At 47.6% G+C, this 25,455-nt stretch overlaps 1 protein-coding gene across 2 annotated transcripts in view; it reads right to left on the reverse strand.

Moving 5' to 3' along the window:
* Positions 1-374: 374 nt before the first annotated feature.
* Positions 375-25,455, reverse strand: part of LOC115477217 (ras-related protein Rab-10-like) — a 133,176-nt gene continuing 108,095 nt past the window's right edge. For both annotated transcript variants that reach the window (XM_030213948.1, XM_030213940.1), the window contains one exon: positions 375-1,867. In XM_030213948.1, coding sequence (XP_030069808.1) covers positions 1,787-1,867 — 81 coding nt within the window. In that variant the 3' untranslated portion in view covers positions 375-1,786. The remainder of the gene's footprint in view (positions 1,868-25,455) is intronic.

A 25,455-nucleotide genomic window follows, 5' to 3' on the forward strand; every position in this document is an offset into this window, starting at 1 on the left:
GGCTGAATGAAAATTAGAGGAGAACTGAAATTGCTGTCCAATATATAATACTAGGAAAAAAGGCCCTTTTCTGACACAAATGAGACGGGCATTAGCAAGGTTTTCTTCGGAGTGTGGATGTTTTACAGAGTGTGTGTGAGAGTGAGTGTGTGACAGAGAGAGTGAGACTGGGTGCGAGTGTGTGTGTGAGAGAGTGTGTGTGTGTATGTGTGAGAATGAGAGTGTGTATCTTAGGGGCCCCCCACTCCCAGTTCCAGGGTGGCCCTCTCCCCCTTCCTCCCAGTTCCAGGGTCACCCCCCTCTCTCCCAGTTGCACCCTCTCCCTCCTAGTTCCAGGGTCGTTGCCCCCTCCCTCCCTCCCAGTTCTAGGGCCTCCCTCCGTCAGGCGCTGAGAGCCAGCGTGCTGTAGCAGCAAAGGCCACCTGGGAAATGCTCCCTTTTCTCCTTCAACAAAGTTACCTTATTACATTTGTAAAGGTGAACAATCCGTATTATTGAAACGGAGCTCGTTTTCGAAAGACTTTTTTTTTCTCACACTCTTTTAAGATGCCATCTGAACCCTTCAGTGAAGCCACAGTCAGTTTCAGAATGTTGGAGGTGTCCACTCCTGCTGTCTGATTACCGGCCCTCGACGTCATCACGTTTAGACGCGAGAGCGGGGCAGAGAGAGGTAGCTACACAGTTACGAACTTACGAACTCTTCAGTGAAGCCACGGAGTCAGCTTCAGAACGGTGGAGGTGCTTTTTATTATAGTAGATATAGGCATGCTGGCGTGTCTCACTCTGTAATGTAAAGCAGCAGCCCTCTTCCCACAACACATACATACATACAAGTAATTTAACTTAATAGACACTATTAAATAGTGATATCTAAGGCCTACTCCATTTCAGTTCAGGGGCTAGTGAATTCAATACTGTATTCATGGATCTAAAAATTATAAGACTTTCCTAAAAGTGTTATTGGCTCCATCAACTTCATGGGACTTTGAGGACTCATCCCATGGACTGTGCTCTCTGAAAGTCTTGTACAACATGGTCTACTTTCACAGAAACAACAACTTCCTCAGCCAATCTGGCCAGGGAGAGCTTGAACTTATTAAATTTCAGAAACTACATTGACACAGGCCTGCCTAGTCTTTGGATGAGAGAGTACCACAAAAGAGGTGCTGTGGGTGGCAGAAGGCAATGGCAAACCTTTGTCGTATTCTACCAAGAAAAGGCCACAGGCACTGTGGTGGGGCCCTGATCACTTAAATCCTCACCATCCTGAAGTGAATGGCTGGGGGGGGGGGGGGGGGGGGGGAGAACCAAAACAGGAAAATCAAAATTATAACTTATTAACCCTTGGGGGCAGAGGCAAGAATAATACTGTATCTGCATGAAAAGAGGTGCTCTTGCATGAACAGGTTGCAGATGCTACACCGAAGCCTTTCTATCTGCATTACACAAGATGTGACAGATGCTTAAAAAATTGAAAACGACAAACGACTAGACAACTGGGTAATGCTGTGAAAAAAAAGACCAAAGTGAAAGAAATGATTTACATTTGTTTCCTCTACCTTCCCCAGTCTCCCCCAACAAACTGATTTACAAAATAAACGCACAGCATTAATGCATAAGAAAAAGAAAACAAGATCTGAATGGGTAAGGCAGAATGACTGTTGAGTATTCAATGATCCGACAATGTTTTGCTTCAGCAGAGCAGACTAGAAAGATGCAAGTCCTTGTCAGTTCCGACATGCCCTTTCAGAATATTCAGAACCTTCTTGTCTAGCAAGGAGGCGGCTCATGTGTTGCAGCAGCTGTCTTTTCCCTTGCTTTCCCTCAGATTCACCGTATCATCAGTTGCCAGTTGCAGAGAGGCTTTCTACAAAAGGAGGAAGAGACCAGTGTTTTAAAATGTACAGGATGGCTTACTGTCTGTCATTCTGGGGTCATTTTACAAAGGCACTCTAGCGGTTTTAGCGCACACTAAGAATAAGCATGTGCTAAACGTTAGAGATGTCCATATATTTTTATGGGTGTCTTTAGCGTTTAACATGTGCTAATCATCAAAGTGCACTAAAAGCACTAGCGCACCTTTGTAAAAGGACCCCTTAATGCCTTGAAAATTAACTACTTTTGGAGGAAACAATCTGTAACATTGAATTGTACTGTCAAACATTTGTATAACATTTTTTGAAATCACTGTATGACAGTGCAGAAGCTAGTTAATCCCTTCTTTCCAGTCTGCTACGAGCAAAACAAACCACTTTTGACTCAATTTTTCCATTCCACATACTTTGTAAAATATTTTAACCTGTGCTTAGTTTTTAGCAGTCTCCAGCAAATGAGATAACTTTTTTTTTAATGCTGTTGCATGGTTTTTTAATGGGTGCCATGAAAACCACTAGAATATAGTAATAAGGATTTACTAACATTCTACATTCGCTATTTCACAAACTGACAAACCCACAACTAAGGAATTACAGTAGTCTAACATTGATAAAAGAGGATGAATTTGATACAAAATTCAACAAACAAGGTTAATAGAAGGGCCCAGGTGCTGGATCCCATTTCACCTATCTTGAAGTCAATTCACTGGTTGCTGACAAAACAGAATTGATCTTAAACTTACTTATATAATGTTACATTTTTTAATATTGTGTGGTGCCATGTTATTTACACTTATTATATTCTTTTCAGCAGGCAACAGTTGACATTCCAGCTCGCATTACATTTTTCACGTGCCAAAGATAGCTACTGTAATCGCATACTTTATACCTTAAGATGATTACTGATGTACTACTTTTAGGAAGGAATGCAAGGCATGGTTCTTTGAAGTGTTTTTTTAGTACTACTTTATAGTTAAATCTGTCTTTCTTTTAAATACATTTTTTTCTTTTATACCTTATGCAATTTTTAAATAATTTATTGTAATCTTAAGGGATAGACAATATAAATATAATAAATACAAATAAATATCAAATCATACAGTGTCACTGTGGTAGCTACCAGCTCCAAACATGCCTGATCACTGTAGGGTGCTGTGGTGTAGTGGGGTTGATGAATCTAAAAGGTCCTGATTGGAATCCCATCACCATTCACCACATGATCCTGATCAAGTCAGTGTGTGCTTCAATTACATATAAATTCTTTCAAGGAAGGGTCCTTTTAGCCATATGAATTATTATGCAAAGTGATGTGTGCATGGACTGTACTATTAAAAATATTTTATTATTTTAGCATGCTTTGTCAAGTCAAATCAATATTTTATTACAATTTCAGCTTCATGATGACACAAACATCAAAACAGAGAAAATAATGGCAAATAAACCATAGACCTATGTAGTCCTCCCATCCACACTGCCTATTAAGTTCCCTCTTCATGTTTCCACACCTTTCAGAGCTTACCCTGTCGCAGATAATAAACACAACAGAATTTTGAACTGAGATTTACCTCCTAAGAAACAGAGTTGAATTAATGTGAGGGCTTGGTCATTTCCATTCAAGAAGTAGAGAACAGACGGGGGAAGTGACGTCAGCTCCAGGAATGGCGGCTCGGGGCTGAGGCTCCGCATAAGCCATCATTAAAACTTAAAAAGACTGTACCGGTGGGAGTGATCGGGTGCCCCGGAGGATCTGGGCCACTTTCCGGTGCTCAGCGGAGCTGTTGTTTGGGGTGTTGTTTGGCGCCGAAGGAGTTTACCGGACGGCGGCGGTGATCGCGGCTGAACACCGACTGAGCAGAGCACGTGGCGGTCGGGTAGGCCGTGGAGAAGACCCAGGCGGCGATAGCAGGAGGCGAGCAAGGAGCGGGGCTTTCTGTGTTAAAGACAGGTCTGGAAGCGCTGGTTGCTTGAGATCCCTACAGGCAGTCTAGATCGTAGGAACGTGGACAGAGCACCGGGGGGAGGCCGACCCTGCTCCGGGGGATTCCTTAAAGAGAGTGGAGTGTGGTGACAATGGTGGCTGCGGTGGAGTTTCGATCCTGGGGGCCTGTGACTAAGAGTGCAGTGAAGACATCGTAGGTTGTGGACATTGGGAGGGGTTGGTGGTGACAACTTGTAGAACTCTGGGCTGGGACAGTGTACTCAGATCAGATTAAACCTGATTGATAAGAAGTTAAGATCTGAAAGAAAGTGATGTCGTGGACTGTGATGGTAGCTTAAGATTGGAACTCCATCGGGACATGGTTTTTCAATGAGCTAATCCTATAGAATGCAGTGTGCATCCCGAAGTGTGAATCAAAGGGGACAGATCCCTGAGGAATGCCACCAAAGAAGGGACTGGAGAGATTTCGTTTTTCGGAGGAACAAGGCAAGAAAACGCAGGTGGCGGCAGCGGGGCCTGAACGGAGTGGAGCAAGGATGGCGGCTAGTCCGGCGGCAGCTGGGGAGGAGCATGTTGAGGAGGGCCCCCGAGTCTGGAGAAACTGCAAAAATGGATATAATGGCCTGGTTTCAGGACCTGAAGGTGGATCTGGCGGGGGTCTGAAAGGATATACAAACTGCCCTGAGAGAAATCAGGTCCAAAATTCGCGGAAAAATGGAGGAGGGAATGAAGACTGTTAAACAGGACATGAGGAAATTGCATAAAGTGGTTAATGCGGACACGCTGAATTGCAACAACTCCGGGAGCAGGTGGAAGACCTGGAGAACAGGTTGCACCGTAATAATCTGAGATTTAAGGGAATCCCTGAATTGGTTATCTTTAGTAACCGTGAAGCAGTCATTAGAGAAATGTGTGGGTTCATTCTGAATGCGGAGGAAGGAGGTCACCTACCGGATCTTGGAATCCAGAAAGCACACAGAGTGGCTGGTCCGCAGAGGGAAACTCGCCAGAGGGACATTGTGGTGTGTTTTGCAGATTTTCCCATGAAGGAGAAGATATTGATCAAAGCAAAGCAGCAAAAAGAAATCATTTGGAAAAATTGCAAGATTGGAGTGTTTCAGGATCTAGCCAGGACTATGCTGCACAAGCATCTATCCTTCCGAGAAGCCACGATATATATGAGGTCAAAGGGGATTAGGTACAAGTGGCTTTTCCCGTTTGGAATGTGGTTAACAGTCGACGGAAAATCGCGTAAAGTTAAGACCCCAGAGGTATGGTCAGCGTTGCGTTCTTTGGGGTGCAGAGATGTTCCAGCTCAGAAGGAGATACGGCAAGCCGCTGGGAATCCTAGAGCGGATTCGGCATGGCAGAAGGTGGTGGATTGGCGGAAGACTTCAATCAAGCAGACTTTCTAAGAGAGCAAGGACTAGAGTGGACTTGTGGTGAATTGCTTGGCGCAGTGGGGAGATTGGGTGGCAGAGTGTAGGATGCTTGAATGTGATGAAGGGGGGTGTAAGTAGGGTGATGGGAGGAACAGAGATTAGCTTTGGAAGAGGTTAAAGTCCCGGGAAATTGCGTTGCTTCCTCGTGGGATGGCTGACTTACTGATGCGGGTTTGGGACGGGGGAATGGCAGAGAATGGTTGTGGGGGAGGGAAGGGGTGGGGAAGGGGAGAGACGCTGCTGGTGGGTACCTGGAATGTAAATGGGCTGAATAATCATGGGAAATGCAGCCGAGTATTTAAGGAGTTGGGTAGGCTAAAGTGGGAAATAACGTACCTGCAAGAAACACACTTAAGGCCGAGGGACACTTACTTGCTGCGTCATAGGCCTTTTCGGGAAGTGGTGGTACATCAGGGAGCAGGGCCAAAAAAGATGGGGAGAGTGGCTATTTTGATTAGGCAAACTTGTGGTTTTGTGATTAAAGAGGTATTTTGAGATACTAGTGGGCATTGTGTGGGCATTAGAGGGTGGTTGCAGGGGAAGGAGCTGACATTGATTAATATATATGCTCCGAACGTGGGACAGAGGGAATTTTTTCAAACATTAAAGGAATAAATCCTGGGATTTGTGAGAGGGCAAGTTTTGGTAGGAGGGGATTTTAACATTGCTCCGGATGCAAGGCTAGATCATTCGACAGGAGGGGGGCAGCAGAGTGGCCAGGGGAGGAAGGCATTGCTACAATTTTTGAAGGGGTTGGATGTGGTGGATTGTTGGAGGTTGTTACATGGGGTGCCGCGGGACTACACCTATTACTCCCATGCAGCACAGATGTATTCCCAGATAGATGGGCTTTGGGTGCATCGCAATGGATGGCATATGGTGGGGGCTGCTGAGATAGAGACCATTAATGTTTCCGATCATGCGCCAATGTGGATTAAACTAACTGGGTTGGGGCAATGTAGGAGACAAGAAGTCTGGAGACTCAATGAATCACTGCTGGAGGATGAGCAAGTGCGGGAAGATATTCAGCGAACTATTCAAGAATTTCGCTGCTTTAATGATAATGGGGAAGTAACAGATGGGGTGTTATGGGATGCATTGAAAGTGGTGGTGAGGGGTGTTTTGATTAAGTGGGGGGCACGTAAGAAAAGGGAAAAAGGGCAGCACTCGCTGACTTTACAGAACAGGTTGTTGCATTTAGAGCAAATGCAGAAAAGAAACCCTTCGTCACAGGTGTGGGCAGACCTTAAGCAAGTGAGAGGGGAAATAGCACAATTGCAGATGGCAGAGGTGGAATTTATGAGAACCAAGCTTAAGCAACAATATTTCGAGTTTGCCAATAAATCTAGTGCGATGTTGGCCCGTTATTTGCAGGCGCGGAGAGTACGCTCTCATATTCAGAAGTTGAAGAATGAGAGGGGAGGACGGAACTATGCTGACTCAGATATTGGAAATTGTTTTATAAAATATTATCAAGAACTTTATGGGGCTCCTGAGGAGCCATTGGAGGTAGATATGGCTCGGTTTTTGGATCAGATCCCATTACCACGTTTGGATGAGTCTGAACGAGCTCAGCTTGGGGAGCCTATTAGAATAGGGGAGGTACAGGGTGTGATAAAGCGGCTCCCTAATGGTAAAGCACCAGGCTTAGATGGTTACTCGGCGAGGTTTTATAAATGCTTTGTGGGGGAGTTGGGAGACCTTCTGGTACGGGTGGGCAATGGGGCATTGGAGGGTAGTGGACTACCGGTATCCATATCTGAGGCTAGGATAACGGTTCTGTCTAAGCCTGGTAAAGATCCTGTGGTATGTGGTGCCTGCAGACCTATTTCACTTCTGAATGTGGATGCAAAGATAGTGGCTAAGGTCCTGGCAAACAGGCTGGTTAGAGTGCTGCCGAAACTGGTTGATATTGATCAATCGGGATTTATCCTGAGGAGACAGGTAGGGGATAACATTAGGCGTACTCTTCATTTGATACGGGAGGCACAAAGATCTCGGGTTAGTACAGTGTTGTTGGCTATAGATGTTGAGAAGGCTTTTGACAGGGTGAATGGGGGGTTCTTGCGTGCAGTGATGAGTCACATGGGCTTGGGAGACAATTTTGGGGCTTGGCTGGCAGCTTTGTACAAAACACCGAAGGTGCGCCTTAATATTAATGGAAGATATACTTCCTTTTTCCCCAATAGGCAGAGGGACTAGGCAGGGATGTCCCGTTGGCGGAACTGATATGGCAGCATCCAGATTTTCAGGGCATTAGGGTTGGGGGGCTGGAACATCGAATTGCATTGTTTGCGGATGATGTGCTACTTTATGATGATGTGCTACTTTATGTGGTGGACCCCGAGAGAACACTACCTGTGGTGTTGGAGATTGTTAAAGAATTTGAACGATATGCTGGCTTAAGGGTCAACATGGATAAGAGTGAGCTATTGGGGATTTCTTTGAAATAGGGGGTAAAAAGTAGATTGAGAGCATTGTTTGCGTTTAAGTGGGCCAAGCACCACATTAGGTATCTGGGGATTCAGATTCCTAGGGACTTGGGTAGGGTGTATAGTCTCAATTATGGGAAGATAATAGATCAAATTCGGCAGGAGTTGTCCTGGTGGAAGGGATTATGGCTTTCATGGTGGGGGTGTATGGCAGTGGTGAAAATGAACGTGCTGTCTAGATAGCTATTTTTGTTCCAGGCGCTGCCAGTGGCGGTTCCGAAACGGACATTTAAACCACTGCAAGGTTTGGTGTCGCAGTTTATATGGGGGGGGGGGGGGGGGGGGTAGGCATCCCCGTTTAGCTAGATGAGTGTTATGGGGTGCCCCGGAGAGGGGGGGGGTACAGCAGTGCCCAATATTGAATGGTATTACGTTGCTGCCCAGTTGAGGATGATTTTGGACTGGGAGAGGGGGATGACTAAGCCTGCTAGCCAATTGGAACAATCGTATAGCCCCGCACAGGTCGATGAGCTCTTATTTATGGACTACTGAAGGAGTGAGATTGATCTTGGCAGGGATACAGAATCCATATGTGAAGCATTTGGTGGAATTGTGGGGAGGAGTGAGGAGGATATGGGGACAGTCTGATGGGGTGTAGACACTGGCGTCTTTGAGATGGGAGTCAAAATTTGGGGCGGGGAGAGAAAATGCTAGCTTTGTGCGGTGGGAGCAAGCAGGCATTGTGAATTTCCAGGCTGTGCTGCAGGGGGGGGGGGGGGGGGGGGGGGGGGAGGGTGAGTTTCGATACACTGTGTTCCATGTACAGTTTGCTGGGGGGAGACAATTTTCCCTATATACAGATTCAACATTTTGTGGAGACAATGGGTTGGGGGGGGGGGGGGGGAAATCCTCAGGAGAGGGAAAGTTTGGAAAATGTATGGCTTTTGATGAGGAAGGTGCCCAGACCAAAGCGAATGCTACATACCTGTAGAAGGTATTCTCCAAGGACAGCACGCTGATTGTTCTCACTGATGGGTGACGTCCACGGCAGCCCCTCCAATCGGAAACTTCACTAGCAAAGGCCTTTGCTAGCTCTCGCGCGCCCATGCGCATGCGCGGCCCTCTTCCCGCCCGAACCGGCTCGTGTTTGTCAGTCCCGTAAGTAGCAAGACAAAGACAAGGGAAGACACAACTCCAAAGGGGAGGCGGGCAGGTTTGTGAGAACAATCAGCCTGCTGTCCTCGGAGAATACCTTCTACAGGTATGTAGCATTTGCTTTCTCCGAGGACAAGCAGGCTGCTTGTTCTCACTGATGGGGTATCCCTAGCCCCCAGGCTCACTCAAAACAACAAACATGGTCAATTGGGCCTCGCAACGGCGAGGACATAACTGAGATTGACCTAAAAACTTATCCAACTAACTGAGTGTGTAGCCTGGAACAGAATAAACATGGGCCTAGGGGGGTGGAGTTGGATTCTAAAGCACTGACTGCCTGAACCGACTGTCGCGTCGGGAATCCTGCTGCAGGCAGTAATGAGATGTGAATGTGTGGACAGATGACCACGTCGCAGCTTTCCAGATCTCTTCAATAGTGGCTGACTTCAAGTGGGCCACCGACGCAGCCATGGATCTGACATTGTGAGCCGTGACATGACCCTCAAGAGCCAGCCCAGCCTGGGCGTAAGTGAAGGAAATGCAATCTGCTAGCCAATTGGATATGGTGCGTTTCCCCACAGCCTCTTCCCTCCTGTTGGGATCAAAAGAAAAACAATTGGGCGGACTGTCTGTTGGGCTGTGTCCGCTCCAGATAGAAGGCCAATGCTCTTTTGCAGTCCAATGTGTGCAGCTGACGTTGAGCAGGGCAGGAATGAGGACGGGGAAAAAATGTTGGCAAGACAATTGACTGGTTCAGATGGAACTCCGACACTACCTTCGGCAAGAACTTAGGGTGAGTGCGGAGGACTACTCTATTATGATGAAATTTGGTGTAAGGAGCCTGGGCTACCAGGGCCTGAAGCTCACTGACTCTACGAGCTGAAGTAACTGCCACCAAGAAAATGACCTTCCAGGTCAAGTACTTCAGATGGCAGGAGTTCAGTGGCTCAAAAGGAGGTTTCATCAGCTGGGTGAGAACGACATTGAGATCCCATGACAAAAGCTTTGACAAAAGCAAACCTCTCATGAAGCGAACAACTAAAGGCTGTCCTGAGATCGGCTTACCTTCCACACAGTAATGGTATGCACTGATTGCGCTAAGGTGAACCCTTACAGAGTTGGTCTTGAGACCAGACTCAGACAAATGCAGAAGGTAGTCAAGCAGGGTCTGTGTAGGACAAGAGCAAGGATCTAAGGCCTTGCTGTCACACCAGACGGCAAACCTCCTCCATAAAAAGAAGTAACTCCTCTTAGTGGAATCTTTCCTGGAAGCAAGACACGGGAGACACTCTCTGACAGACCCAAAGAGGCAAAGTCTACTCTCTCAACATCCAGGCCGTGAGAGCCAGAGACTGGAGGTTGGGATACAGAAGCGCCCCTTGGTCCTGTGTGATGAGGGTCGGAAAACACTCCAATCTCCACGGTTCCTCGGAGGACAACTCCAGAAGAAGAGGGAACCAGATCTGACGCGGACAAAAGGGAGCAATCAGAATCATGGTGCCCCGGTCTTGTTTGAGTTCCAACAAAGTCTTCCCCACCAGAGGTATGGGAGGATAAGCATACAGCAGACCTTCCCCCCAATCCAGGAGGAAGGCATCCGATGCCAGTCGACCGTGGGCCTGAAGTCTGGAACAGAACTGAGGGACCTTGTGGTTGGCTCGAGATGCGAAGAGATCTACCAAGGGGGTGCCCCACACTTGGAAGATCTGGCGCACTACTCCAGAATTGAGCGACCACTCGTGAGGTTGCATAATCCTGCTCAACCTGTCTGCCAGACTGTTGTTTACGCCTGCCAGATATGTGGCTTGGAGCACCATGCCGTAACGGCGAGCCCAGAGCCACATGCTGACGGCTTCCTAACACAGGGAGCAAGATCCGGTGCCCCCCTGCTTGTTGATGTAATACATGGCAACCTGGTTGTCTGTCTGAATTTGGATAATTTGGTGGGACAGCCGATCTCTGAAAGCCTTCAGAGCGTTCCAGACCGCTCGTAACTCCAGGAGATTGATCTGCAGATCACGTTCCTGGAGGGACCAGCTTCCTTGGGTGTGAAGTCCATCAACATGAGCTCCCCACCCCAGGAGAGACGCATCCGTAGTCAGCACCTTTTGTGGCTGAGGAATTTGGAAGGGGCGTCCCAGAGTCAAATTGGCCCAAATCGTCCACCAGTACAGGGATTTGAGAAAACTCGTGGACAGGTGGATCACGTTCTCTAGATCCCCAGCAGCCTGTAACCACTGGGAAGCTAGGGTCCACTGAGCAGATCTCATGTGAAGACGAGCCATGGGAGTCACATGGACTGTGGAGGCCATGTGGCCAAGCAATCTCAACATCTGCCGAGCTGTGATCTGCTGGGACGCTCGTACCCGGGAGACGAGGGACAGCAAATTGCTGGCCCTTGTCTCCGGGAGATAGGCACAAGCCGTCCGAGAATCCAGCAGAGCTCCTATGAATTCGAGTCTCTGTACTGGGAGAAGGTGGGACTTTGGGTAATTTATCACAAACCCTAGTAGCTCCAGGAGTCGAATAGTCATCTGCATGGACTGTAGAGCTCCTGTCTCGGAAGTGTTCTTCACCAGCCAATCGTCGAGATAAGGGAACACGTGCACTCCGAGCCTGCGAAGCGCTGCTGCTAACACAGCTAGGCACTTTGTGAACACTCTGGGCGCAGAGGCGAGCCCAAAGGGTAGCACACAGTACTGGAAGTGACGTGATCCCAGACGAAATCGAAGATACTGTCTGTGAGCTGGCAGTATCGGGATGTGTGTATAAGCATCCTTTAAGTCCAGAGAGCATAGCCAATCGTTTTGCTGAATCATGGGAAGAAGGGTGCCCAGGGAAAGCATCCTGAACTTTTCCTTGACCAGATATTTGTTCAGGGCCCTTAAGTCTAGGATGGGACGCATCCCCCCTGTTTTCTTTTCCACAAGGAAGTACCTGGAATAGAATCCCAGCCCTTCTTGCCCCGGTGGCACTGGCTCGACCGCATTGGCGCTGAGAAGGGCGGAGAGTTCCTCTGCAAGTACCTGCTTGTGCTGGAAGCTGAAGGACTGAGCTCCCGGTGGGCAATTTGGAGGCTTCGAGGCCAAATTGAGGGTGTATCCTTGTCGGACTATTTGGAGAACCCACTGGTCGGAGGTTATGAGAGGCCACATTTGGTGAAAAACTTTCAACCTCCCCCCGACCGGCAGATTGCCCGGCACGGACACCTTGACATCGGCTATGCTCTTCTGGAGCCAGTCAAAAGCTCGCCCCCTGCTTTTGCTGGGGAGCCGTGGGGCCTTGCTGAGGCGCACGCTGCTGACGAGAGCGAGCGCGCTGGGGCTTAGCCTGGGCCGCAGGCTGTCGAGAGGGAGGATTGTACCTACGCTTACCAAAGAGTAGGGAACAGTCCTCCTTCCCCCGTAAAAACGTCTACCTGAAGAGGTAGATGCTGAAGGCTGCCGGCGGGAGAATTTGTCGAAAGCGTTATCCCGCTGGTGGAGCTGTTCTACCACCTGTTCGACTTTTTCTCCAAAAATGTTGTCCGCTCGGCAAGGGGAGTCCGAAATCCGCTGCTGGATTCTATTCTCCAGGCCGGAGGCACGCAGCCATGAGAGTCTGCGCATCACCACACCTTGAGCAGCGGCCCTGGACGCAACATCGAAGGTATCATATACCCCTCTGGCCAGGAATTTCCTACACGCCTTCAGCTGCCTGACCACCTCCTGAAACGGCTTGGCTTGCTCAGAAGGGAGCTTGTCCACCAAGTCCGCCAGCTGCCGCACATTGTTCCGCATATGGATGCTCGTGTAGAGCTGGTATGATTGAATCTTGGCCACGAGCATGGAAGAATGATAGGCCTTCCTCCCAAAGGAGTCTAAGGTTCTGGGGTCTTTGCCCGGGGGCGCCGAAGCATGCTCCCTAGAACTCTTAGCCTTCTTCAGGGCCAGATCCACCACACCAGAGTCGTGAGGCAACTGAGTGCGCATCAGCTCTGGGTCCCCATGGATCCGATACTGGGATTCTATCTTCTTGGGAATGTGGGGATTAGTTAGTGGCTTGGTCCAGTTCGCCAGCAATGTCTTTTTTAGGACATGATGCATGGGTACTGTGGACGCTTCCTTAGGTGGAGAAGGATAGTCCAAGAGCTCAAACATCTCAGCCCTTGGCTCATCCTCTGCGACCACCGGGAAGGGGATGGCCGTAGACATCTCCCGGACAAAGGCCGAGAAAGACAGACTCTTGGGAGGAGAAAGCTGCCTTTCAGGGGAGGGAGTGGGGTCAGAAGGAAGGCCATCAGACTCCTCGTCAGAAAAATATCTGATGTCCTCCTCCGCCTCCCACGAGGCCTCACCATCGGTATCAGACACAAGTTCACGAACCTGTGTCTGAAGCCGCGCCCGTTCCGACTCCGTGGAAACACGGCCACGGTAGGAGCGTCGAGAGGTGGACTCCCTGGCCGGCAGCGGCGAAGCTCCCTCCCCCGACGTTGTCGGGGAGTCCACCTGGGAGGCGGCCGAAGCCGGGGACCTCACCCCGGGCAAAGGGCCAGCCGTCGCCTCACTCGACGGTACTGGTGGCACAGGCACCCCCGGTACCGGAGGAGAAGGGCATAACAGCTCTTCCAGGAGGCCTGGAAGAACGGCCCGGAGACTCTCGTGCAGAGTGGCTGTGGAGAAAGACTGAGAAGCCGGTGCAGACGTCAAGGTCAAAATCTGTTCCGGGCACGGAGGCGGTACCGGGCTGTCCGGGGTAGAGCGCACCGACACCTCCTGGATGGAGGGTGAGCGGTCCTCTCGCTGCCGATGCCTGCTGGGTGCCGACTCCCTCGGCGACCCAGAGCTCCCGGTACCAAGTCGGGAAGGTGACCGGTGACGATGCTTCTTCGACTTCTTCGAGCGAAGCATATCACCGGAGCTCCCCAGTACCAATGAGGAGGACATTGAATCCAGACATCGCTTCCTCAGGGCCGGGTCCGAAGATGGTCGATCCCGGGGGGGCTGTACCGCAGGAGCCCTCAGGGCAGGAGGAGACCTACCTGAAGGCTCATCGCCACCAGCAGGGGAATGGACAGCCCTCACCTGCACTCCAGATGAAGCACCACTGTCCGACGACATCAGCACCAGCGGGGGTCCCGGTACCACCGACGCCGACGCACTCTTTCGAAGTCTCGGTACCGTCGGATGCAGGAGGAATACGCCTCGATGCCGTCGACGCCGATGCACTCCCTGAAGACTTCGGTGCTGCCGACGCCCATGCACTCGACGAATCCCGAGATGCTGTTGCTGTCGAAGCGCCGGAGAACAGAACGATCCACTGGGCTAATCTCGCTACCCGAGTCCTCTTCTGCAAAAGAGCACAAAGACTACAGGCCTGCGGGCGATGCCCAGCCCCTAGACACTGAAGACATGAAGCGTGCCTATCAGTGAGCGAGATTATCCGGGCGCACTGGGTGCACTTCTTGAAGCCGCTGGAAGGCTTCGATGACATGGGCGGAAAATTCGCGCCGGCGAAATCAAAATTCGCGATGATGACAATAGGCACCAAAAAAAAAAGGGAGAAAAACCCGTATGGGCGGCCAACAAGGCCGCTCCCGAAAGCGAAAGGACACTTACGCTGGGAAAAAGCTACAGATACGGGAAAAAAGGGGAACCTTCCTTTTTTTTTTCTTTTAAACAAACGCACAGAAAAAAGTTGAAAACGCGAAAGACGCGCGAGGTCCTCTGAGGGGCACGAAACGGCGGCAAAACACGACCGTCCCGAGCGCGGACAAAAGAAGACTGACGAACACGAGCCGGTTCGGGCGGGAAGACGGTCGCGCATGCGCGGTGCGCATGGGCGCGCGAGGGCTAGCAAACGCCTTTGCTAGTGAAGATTCCGATTGGAGGGGGTGCCGTGGACGTCACCCATCAGTGAGAACAAGCAGCCTGCTTGTCCTCGGAGAATGGAATCTACGCGGGATGAAAAGAACTAATCATAAAGAAACTCCAAACAGCTCGAAACACGGCAGCCAGGCTTATATTCGGAAAAACGAGATTCGACAGCGCCAAACCCCTACGAGAAAAACTGCACTGGCTCCCAATCAAAGAACGTATTGCGTTCAAAATCTGCACTTTGGTTCATAAAATCATCTACGGCGATTCCCCAGGATACATGACAGCAGTGGCGTAGCCAAGGGTGGGCTTGGATGGGTCCAGGCCCACCCACTCTGGGCTTAGGCCCACCCAGTAGCAGCACACCTATGATGTGGCTGGCAGGGATTCCCAAGTCTCACCAGCTGAAAACTCCCAACAACTGTCCCTCCTGCATACCTTGTAAATAGCAGATCTCCGTTTGCAGCGAGCAGCAGCTGATACATACTACTCACACCGGCCCCACAGCCTTCCCCTCTGACATATTCCTGCCTATGCGGAAACAGGAAGTTGTGTCAGTGGGAAGGCTGTGGGGCCAACATGAGCAGTGTGTATTAATTGCTGCTCACTGCCGGAAAAAATCTGCTATTTAAAAGTTATGCGGGACAAAGGGGATGTTTTGAGAGACCATATAGCATGCAGGTGAGAGAAGGCGAGAGGAAATCACCTGTGGGATGGGGTGGGATTTTTTGGCCCACCCCCACCCAAAATTGGGTGTCTGGCTACGCCCTTGCATGACAGACCTCACTGACTTACTAACCAGAAACACGAAGAGATCAACACGCACATACCTAAATCACCCAAGTTGCAAAGGTCTCAAATACAAATCAACCTATGCATCCAGCTTCTCCTATATAAGCATGCAACTATGGAACGCTCTACCAAACGCCGTGAAAACAAAGCAAGACGTATTAAACTTCCGGAAGTCACTGAAAACTTACCTGTTCAAAAAGGCATACCGAATGATCCAACTTAAATGCCTAAACCCTGAAACACAACGAATATAACACTCGAAATGGACATAACATAACTCTTCTCCTTTCCTATTCCATAATGTGTCTGTCACTTAACCCTCCATTCCCCCAGGTACAAATAAGTACCTGTATATAATATGTAAGCCGCATTGAGCCTGCCATGAGTGGGAAAGCGCGGGGTACAAATGTAACAAAATAAATAAATAAAAAATCTTTACCACGATATCACTATGTATTTGTCATACCGGAACTGGCAATTGCCAGCACGGTACTATGTAAGCCACATTGAGCCTGCAAATAGGTGGGAAAATGTGGGATACAAACGCAATAAATAAATAAATAAAATAAATCAATAAGGCAGAGTGCCTAACTCCCACAGTACGTATTTTAAAAGGGGACGTGGTCATGGGAGAGGCATGGGCATGTCTGAAGCATTCCAAAAAGTTACACGCATAGTTACAGAATACTGGGTAAGCGCGCTTAATTTGGGTGTCAGCAATTACACCAGGTTTCAGCAGGACTACGTATGGAACCTAAAGATAGGCGTGGGAATCGGTGCTAAGTGCAATCCTATATATGGTGTGTGCCCTTAATAGAATCACGCTTAGCAGCGATTTTTCCAGTGCCATTTATAGAATTTCCTTCAAAGTGTCCACCAATATAAGGCTGTAAAGCTTGTCTTTTACTATGCTCCTCTAGACTGAAGGTAAAGTGTTTGGTATAACCCTTCACAAATTGACAGTGAAGAAAGGTATGCAAGGGGTGTGCTACACAGCTAATTTTATTTATTTGAACTACTTTGAGGCATATTTTCAAAGCACTTTGGGAGGCTAAGTTCCATAGGTTTCTATGGAACTTTGGGAGGCTAAGTGCTTTGAAAATGAGCCCCATAGTGTGTTATGAAATACTATTTGCAAATTTTGGAGTTTTATTTATTGAAAGCCTGTTATGTAGTCTGAATAATATAGCTAATTTTAACTTAAGCATTGCCCAGTATCCTGTTTCCAACAATGGCCAATCCAGGTCACAAGTACCTGGCAAGATCCCAAAACAGTACAATACATTTTATGCTGCTTAACCTAGAAATAAGCAGTGGATTTTCCCCAAGCCCATCTTAAGAATGGCATATGGACTCTTCTTTTAGGAAGCTATCCTTTTAAAAACCCTGCTAAGCTAACTGCTTTTACTACATTCTCTGGCAAGACGTAGGGGCAAGACATAGGGGCTCAGGAAGTTTATTCCAGGCGTAGGGTGCAGCGAGACAGAAGGCGCGAAGTCTGGAGTTGGCAGTAGTGGAGAAGGGAACAGATATGGAGCGGAGTGCACGGGAAGGGGTGTGGGGAAGGACGAGTGTGGAGAGATACTGGGGGGCAGCAGAGTGAGTACATTTATAGGTTAGTAGAAGTAGTTTGAACAGGATGCGAAAACGGATAGGGAGCCAGTGAAGCGACTTGAGGAGAGGGGTAATATGAGTAAAGCGACCCTGGCAGCAGAGTTTTGAACCGATTGGAGAGGGGAGAGGTGCCTAAGTGGGAGGCCAGCAAGAAGCAGATTGCAGTAGTCTAAACGAGAGGTGACAAGGGTGTGGATGAGGGTTTTGGTAGAGTGCTCGGAAAGAAAGGGGCGGATTTTACGGATGTTGTAAAGAAAGAAACGACAAGTCTTGGCGATCTGCTGGATATGAGCAGAGAAGGAGAGAGAAGAGTCAAAGATGACCCCAAGGTTTCGAGCTGAGGCGACAGGGAGAATGAGAGAGCCATCAACAGAAATAGAAAACGGGGGGAGTGGGGAGGTGGGTTTGGGGGGAAAAACAGGATATCCTCACTGAAATTTGGCCATCTGTATTGTATAGAACAGTGTAGAAAAATGAGCACAAAATACAGAGAGGCCAACACTCAGACCGTGGGAGATAGACCGGCTAACTTCGGTGGTCGATGCTAAAATTGAATATTCAATGCCGGGCCATTTCTGGTGACAGCATAGAATATCCGTTTTATTTTTGGCCGGTTTAAAGATACGCGGCTAGGTCAAAATTCAGACAGTCGGTTATCTTTAAACCAGCCAAAGATATACCGGGTTTTCACAAATATTGGTGTGAAACTGGCTTTTAAAATCAGTGGATAGCTGGTTATATTGGCCAAAATAACTGGTTATCTGCTAGTCACCAACCGGGGCTATTCAGTGGGGGCTAGTCGGTTATCCCCTGCTGAATATTGGTGGATAGCCAGTTAAGTGCTATTTAACCGGTTCTGGCCAGTTAAATAGTGCTGAATATCAGAGGGAGAGTTTATAACTGCTGTTTCCACCAGCTACAATAATTTTTAAGCTGTTTTAGTGATATTCAATTTTTATTTCATGATATTTAAATCTACATATGGGAAGTTTTCAAATAAATCAAAAATCTGTCAAAGTGAAAAAAAAAAGAACACCTTTTGTCCTCCACCCTTTAAGATACTGCCTAACCAAATACAACAGCTTTTGACTTTTTACAGATAGATCACATACAGGCAGTCCACTATTTCTAACAATCTTTTGGTATTGTTTTCTATAGCGATTGCTGGGCATAAGTTGGACCTAATCATTTCTCACAAGTCTTCTTTATTAAGCTTTACTGATTTTTCAAATTCAGGCTATACTGTGGTCATATCATTATTATATTTCTCAGAGAACAAGGCGATTCTGTGTTGCCTGGTCCAGAGCTTGTGAAAAGCTATTAAGAGCTTTGTGGAGTACGAGACATTCTCCACTATGCGCGAGTGCCCTCCCGCCCACCGTGAGAGCACAGTTACCGCAGTACAATACTAAAGCATAAAAAATAAAAAGACAACAAAAGGAGAAAACTCCATGGGGAGGAGGGAGGGTTGTGAGAATTTAAGGCCTGCTGACCTCGGAGAATACCTGCTACAGAAGTATCTTTGTTTTCTCTGAGGACATGCAGGATTATTCATTCTCACGTACAGGGAATCCCTAGCTACCAGGCTCACCGAAAACAACCACCTAGTCAATTGGGCCTTGCAACAGCGAGGACATACCATAGATTAACCTGAAACTATATACAAACTATGTGAGAGTGCAGCCTGAAACAGAAGAAAACGGGCCTGGGTGGGGGGAGGGAGTTGGATTCTAGACCCCAAACAGATTCTGCAATACTGTCTGTCCAAACTGACAGTTGTGTTGGTTATCCTGCTCGAGGCAGTAGTGTGATGTGAGTGTACATTGTAGCTTAGAAAATTGAAAAAGTGACAATTACAGTCAGATAAAGTGAATAATAACAGTGTGTTTGATTTATGCAGCACTTTCTAGGCACCAGAATCACAACATACTTTACAGCTTAATGTTTCTGGAACCATGCCTTACAGCCACCCAAGGGCAGATGGTTTGGCTGCACATTTCTGGCAGCTGAACAGAGTGAAAGCTTTGAAGAGAAGAGGGTAACAGTAAAATAGTAGATGGTGGTAGTCCACCACAACAGGAAACAAGCAAGCTCCGGTGGTACTCGGATAGCATCTTCTAGGTTCCTTATGGCCTGGCACCACTGAGAAGCTAGGGTCCATTGGGCAGTTCTCATGTGAAGACATGTCGTGGGCATCCTCTTGGGGACACGGTTACTCTAAGTCGAGGCATGTTCTGTCTCAACCGTCCCATGATGAGTTTTTGACTGACACCGATGAAATCTACATGCAAATGCCAGAAGCCTAAGAAATAAGATGGGAGAGTTAGAATATATTGCACTAAATGAAAAATTAGATATAATAGGCATCTCTGAGACCTGGTGGAAGGAGGATAACCAGTGGGACACTGTCGTACCAGGGTACAAATTATATCGTAGAGAAAGGGTGGATCGAATTGGTGGAGGGGTAGCACTGTATGTTAAGAAGGGCCTTGAATCAAATAGATTGAAAATTCTGCAGGAAACAAAACACAACTTGGAATCCCTAAGGATTGAAATTCCATATTTCAAGGGGAAAAGGATAGTGATAGGAGTGTACTACCGTCCGCCTGGCCAGGATGAACAGACGCATGTAGAACTGTTAAAGGAAATTAGGGACACTAACAAAACCCTAACAAAACTGGGCAACACAAGAATAATGGGTGATTTCAATTACCCAGATACTGACTGGGTAAATGTAACATCAGGGCATGCTAAGGAGGTAAAATTCCTTGATGAAATCAAGGACTGCTTTATGGAGCAGCTGGTACAGGAGCTGACAAGAGAAGGAAAAATTCTAGACCTAGTCCTTAGTAGAGCGCATGATTTGGTGCGGGAGGTAATGGTGCTGGGGCCGCTTGATAACAGTGATCACAGTATGATTAGATTTGATATTAGCTTTGGAGTAAGTACATACAGGAAATTCAATACGTTAGTGTTTAAATTTCAAAAAGGAGACTATGATAAAATGAGAACGGTGAAATAAAAAACTTAGAGGAGCGGCTGCAAGGGTCACAAATATACATCAGGAGTGGATGCTTTTCAAAAATACTATCCTGAAAGCCCAGGCCAAAATTATTCCACATATTAAAAAAGAAGGAAGAAAGACCAAACGACAGCTGTCATGGTTAAAAAGTGAGGTGAAGGAAGCTATTACAGCTAAAAGAAAATCCTTCAGAAAATGGAAGAAGGAACCGACTGAAAATAATAAGAAACAGCATAAGGAATGTCAAGTCAAATGCAAAGTGCTGATAAAGAAGGCAAAGAGGGACTTTGAAAAAAGGATTGCATTGGAGGCAGAAACACATAGTAAAAATGTTTTTTAGGTATATTAAAAGCAGGAAGCCGAGGGATCCAAGATGGCGTCGTAAGGAGTTATTGCAACAGAGGCGCTCAAACTTTACCTTATCTCGTTGTACGAAGCAGCTCTTTACTCCCCTGATTATGGGGAAAAGGTGCGGGAGATTCCCTTGACCCCCACCAGGACCCAGCTTTCAAAGCAGACAACTTTGGGAAGGTTTGGGTTAATGTCTGGACCCATACAGGCTTCCTCTCTCTCTATCGGTGCTGACGTGTCGGCATCAGCCAGCAGTGTTGACGGGGCTTCTTTGAGACCTGTCTTGCGAGCGGCTCCCCCACAACCAGGAGAGAATGATGTCTTGGGAAGGCCTGCCTTTGGAGCTCCCTATGTTGAGACACCGAATGCGCAGGGAGGGAACTTGCCTACAGCGAGGGAGAGTGTGAAGTCCAGTGTGGATGAATTTCAAAATGCAGCACAAGTTTTGCCTCAGCGGATTGTGAGTACTCTTAGCCAGACTTCTAATGCCCCCTCTCCTGGTATATCTTTAGGGGTTTTGAAGAAACCTGCCGTTGTGATAATGGATTCACTCTGGGACTTAATATTTGATATGCACTCCTCTTTACAAACTTTGACATTTAAAAATACTGGTAAACAGAGTGGACACCCAGGAGGGAGTAGAAAACATGAAAAGGGATCTGCAGAAGCTAAGAATGGTCTAAGGTCTGGCAATTAAAATTCAATGCGAAGAAATGCAAAGTGATGCACTTAGGGAGTAGAAATCCAAGGGAGACGTATGTGTTAGGCGGTGAGAGTCTGATATGTACAGATGGGGAGAGGGATCTTGGGGTGATAGTATCTGAGGGTCTGAAGACGACAAAACAGTGACAAGGCGGTGGCCATAGCTAGAAGGTTGCTAGGCTGTATAGAGAGAGGTGTGACCAGCAGAAGAAAGGAGGTGTTGATGCCCCTGTATAAGTCGTTGGTGAGGCCCCACCTGGAGTATTGTGTTCAGCTTTGGAGGCCGCACCTTGCTAAGGATGTAAAAAGAATTGAATCAGTGCAAAGAAAAGCTACAAAAATGGTATGGGATTTGCATTACAAGACGTATGAGGAGAGACTTGCTGACCTGAACATGTATACCCTGGAGGAAAGGAGAAACAGGGGTCATATGATACAGACGTTCAAATATTTGAAAGGTATTAATCCGCAAACAAACCTTTTCCGTAGATGGGAAGGCGGTAGAACTAGAGGACATGAAATGAGATTGAAGGGGGGCAAACTCTAGAAAAATGTCAGGACGTATTTTTTCACAGAGAGAGTGGTGGATACTTGGAATGCCCTCCTGTGGGAGGTGGTGGAGATGAAAACGGTAACAGAATTCAAAAATGCGTGGGATAAACATAAAGGAATCCTGTTCAGAAGGAAAGGATCCTCAGAAGCTTAGAGGAGATTGGGTGGCAGAGCCGGTGGTGGGAGGTGGGGCTAGTGGTTGGGAGGTGGGGCTAGTGCTGAGCAGACTTCTACGGTCTGTGCCCTGAAAATGGCAGATACAAATCAAGGTCAGGTATACACATTAAGTAGCACATGTGAGTTTAACTTGTGGGCAGACTGGATGGACCATACAGGTCTTTCTCTGCCGTCATCTACTATGGTACTATGATATAAAGGTTTTGTCTGAAGCTGCCCTTCTTCAAGCACAGGTGGCTGCTCAACAGTCCAAAGAAGTAAAACTTCTGGAAACAAAAATTCAGACCTTGGAATCCTTGGGATTAGTCTCAATTAAGGATAAGAATTTCACATATCGTCGATTGGAATATTTGGAAAATCAAGCTAGGAGGCTTAATTTGAGACTAACCAATTTTCCCAGGTCACCTCTAATAAGGTCTATTTATTTTTGTTACATTTGTACCCCGCGCTTTCCCACTCATGGCAGGCTCAATGCGGCTTACATAGGGCAATGGAGGGTTAAGTGACTTGCCCAGAGTCACAAGGAGTTGCTTGTGCCTGAAGTGGGAATCGAACTCAGTTCCTCAGTTCCCCAGGACCAAAGTCCACCACCCTAACCACTAGGCCATTTTGGGAATGTCGGGTGATTCATTGCCTCCTAGGGGCGTAGCTAAAGGTGGGCCTGAGTGGGCCCAGGCCCGCCCAAACTTACCTGAGGCCCGCCCATTTTGTCCTGCTCCAATGGGTGCCGGTCTTCTAGGCACTGGTTAGGCAGCAGCTGCACTGTGGAAGTGCACATAGCCTTTTAGTTTGCCGTGGCTCAGCCATGTGTGTTTAGGAAGCATCTCCTACCTGCAGCAGTGGAACCAACTTTTTTTTGTGCAGGTCCAGGTCGGGAATGGTGGCTCCTTCCAGTGCTGCACCATTGCTCCTCCCTCATCAGTTTTTATATCCGATTTACCGCATCGCTCAGACTCAGATCTGGAGGATTTCCTCTTTAGAGAGAGCCGTGGAGCACGCCAGAACTGCCACCATGAAAACTCCCTCAAAACTTCCTTTAAAAAGGAAACTAAAGTGCTGAAGACCCTCTGCAGTCACTGCTCTCCGACCAGTCCCGACAAGCGAGCGTCTCACTCAGGATGCCGGCCTTGCATTGTCCCCATCCCTCGCACCGAGCAGGGAAAATCTGCTGCCAGTGCCGCAGCTCACTCTTGGCCTAGAGGGTTTCCTTCACTGTTCCAGCCAGGCTGCCAGCAATAGTTGAAAGGTTTCTGCACCAGCCCACAGCTCCAAACAGGCACAGGAGCCAGCACAAGGAGCACACTGCATTGCTGTCTCGTTTACACAGATAAGCCCAGCTGCCAGGTAAAACAAATGTTTGCTTGTTTTTTTTAATATATGTACAGTGTAATGCTGGTGGTGGGCTATTCACTGCCTGGGGGGGTGGGTGGGGGAAGGTATATTTGTTTAATCATTAAATACACCTTTTTTCCTCCTTGGCAGTGAAGAGCTCACCCCCACCCAGAACCATTAAACATTAAAACTTTTTGTTGGTGGGTTTCTGGGTGGGGTGGGCTCAGTGCTCAGGTTAAAATTTTTTAAAAGGTGTATTTTTCATGTTGGTGTGGGTTTTTGAGTGGGGATGGTTCTGCAGTACCCAGGTTAAAATTAAAAAAAATGTTTTATATGTAATGGAGAGGTTTCTGGGTGGAGTTAGTCTCTGCAGTGCCCAAGACATTAACCAAAAAACCCCCCAAATGTTTTTTATTTAAATGTTGGTGTACTTCAGAGTGGGGGGAGGGGAGATGCCAGACTATGGGGGGTGGTGGGTAGGAGGTAGGACAGGGCTGATGCTAGGCTACAGGGAGGAGTGGGGGTGGGGTAGGGTAGGGCTGATGCCTAGCTATGGGATGGTAGGAAAGGGAAGGGCTGATACTGGGCTATTAGGATGGATTGGGGTGGGGGTGGGTGGTAAGGATGAAAGGGCTGATGGATGTATGGGGATAAGGAAAGGACAGGCTGATGGCAAGCTATGAGGATGGATGGAAGGGGGATAGGGAAGGGCTAATGCTGAGCTATGGGGAGGGAAAGGAAGGGGTAATGCCTGGCTAAGGGGATGGATAGTGCCCACCCATATTAGCTTTGGGCCCACCCAAAATGTCAGGTCTGGCTACGCCACTGCTGCCTCCAATAACTCGTGCACAGTATTTACAGATCTCAAAAAAATTAGTTGGTGAGAATTTTCAAAGCCAAGCAGGGGGTGGTATGAGCATCTTTTTTGGAGTCTTCACTAGAAGTGATTACACAGAGAACTACTATGGTAGTATCCTTTGATTTGGAGATGGATCGTGATGCGGTATTGAGACTTTCATTTCGACATTTGGATGCACAGTTTCTGGGATCTAAAGCTAAAATATTTCCTGATCTCTCTAGAGAAACACAGAAAAGTCGTAAGGCCTTTTTGGCCCTTCGTCCAAGCACTTTGGCCTTGGGCGCCAATTTTGTACTTAAATTTCTTTATGTTTTGTATTATTTCAAGCTAAACAGTTTCAGTTCTTTGATCCTAAGCAACTGGAATAATTTCTATCAGCTAAACAGGAGATAAATATCTACTATAATAAAACTCACCCTCAACGTTCTGAGGACACTGACGTCAGTGAAGCCAAGCCCTGGCTTCCTTCAAAAAGGTTTGAAGGTTCGTGGTGGTGAAGCCACCAAAATCACTCCAGGCTCCGCCCTCGAGGGCGGAGCAATGTCAGAACAACGAAGGGGTTGGCAGGGAGGGAGGCGGGGTGTGGGAAATTGCTCCGGGCCCCACCCTCGCGTCAAACGTTGGGGGCGGAGCAATGGCAGAACAACGAAGTGGTTGGCCAGGGGGGGGGGGGGGGGTGTTGGCGACGAAAACCCTGCTAGCACCTGTTTCATTTGCTCTGAAACGGGCCTCTTTTACTAGTCACTGTATAAGACACAGGAGCGCACTGCAGTGATAGGCTGGAGAGAGCTTTATGGGTTGCAATAATTTTGGTTGTTAGTTTAATATTTCTTTGATCTTTTTTTTTTTTTTTTTTTTTTTACTTTTTCATGATCTTGGATCTAAAATTGCTTTATGTATCTTGGATGAAGCTTGTATAGTTTTAATTTGTAGTCAATTTATTTGACACATATTAATAATTTCAGTGTTTTTATTTATTTACCAATTATTTCTCATTTGAGTTGTAATTAATACAAATAAATAAATAAATAATGGGAAAAAAAGGAAAAAAAAGCAGGAAGCTGGCAAAAGAATTGGTTGGACTGCTAGATGACCGAGAGGTAAAAGGGGCAATCAGGGAAGACAAAGCCATAGCGGAGAGATTAAATGAATTCTTTGCTTCGGTTTTCACCGAGGAAGATTTGGGAAAGATACCTGTGCCAGAAATGGTATTCAAAGCTGACGAGTTGGAGAAACTGAATGAAATCTCTATAAACCTGGAGGATGTAATGGGGTAATTCGACAAACTGAAGAGTAGCAAATCTCCTAGACTGGATGGTATCCATCCCAGAGTACTGATAGAATTGAAAAATGAACT

The sequence above is a fragment of the Microcaecilia unicolor genome, chromosome 1 (genome assembly GCF_901765095.1).
Source record: "Microcaecilia unicolor chromosome 1, aMicUni1.1, whole genome shotgun sequence".
NCBI lineage: Eukaryota > Metazoa > Chordata > Amphibia > Gymnophiona > Siphonopidae > Microcaecilia > Microcaecilia unicolor.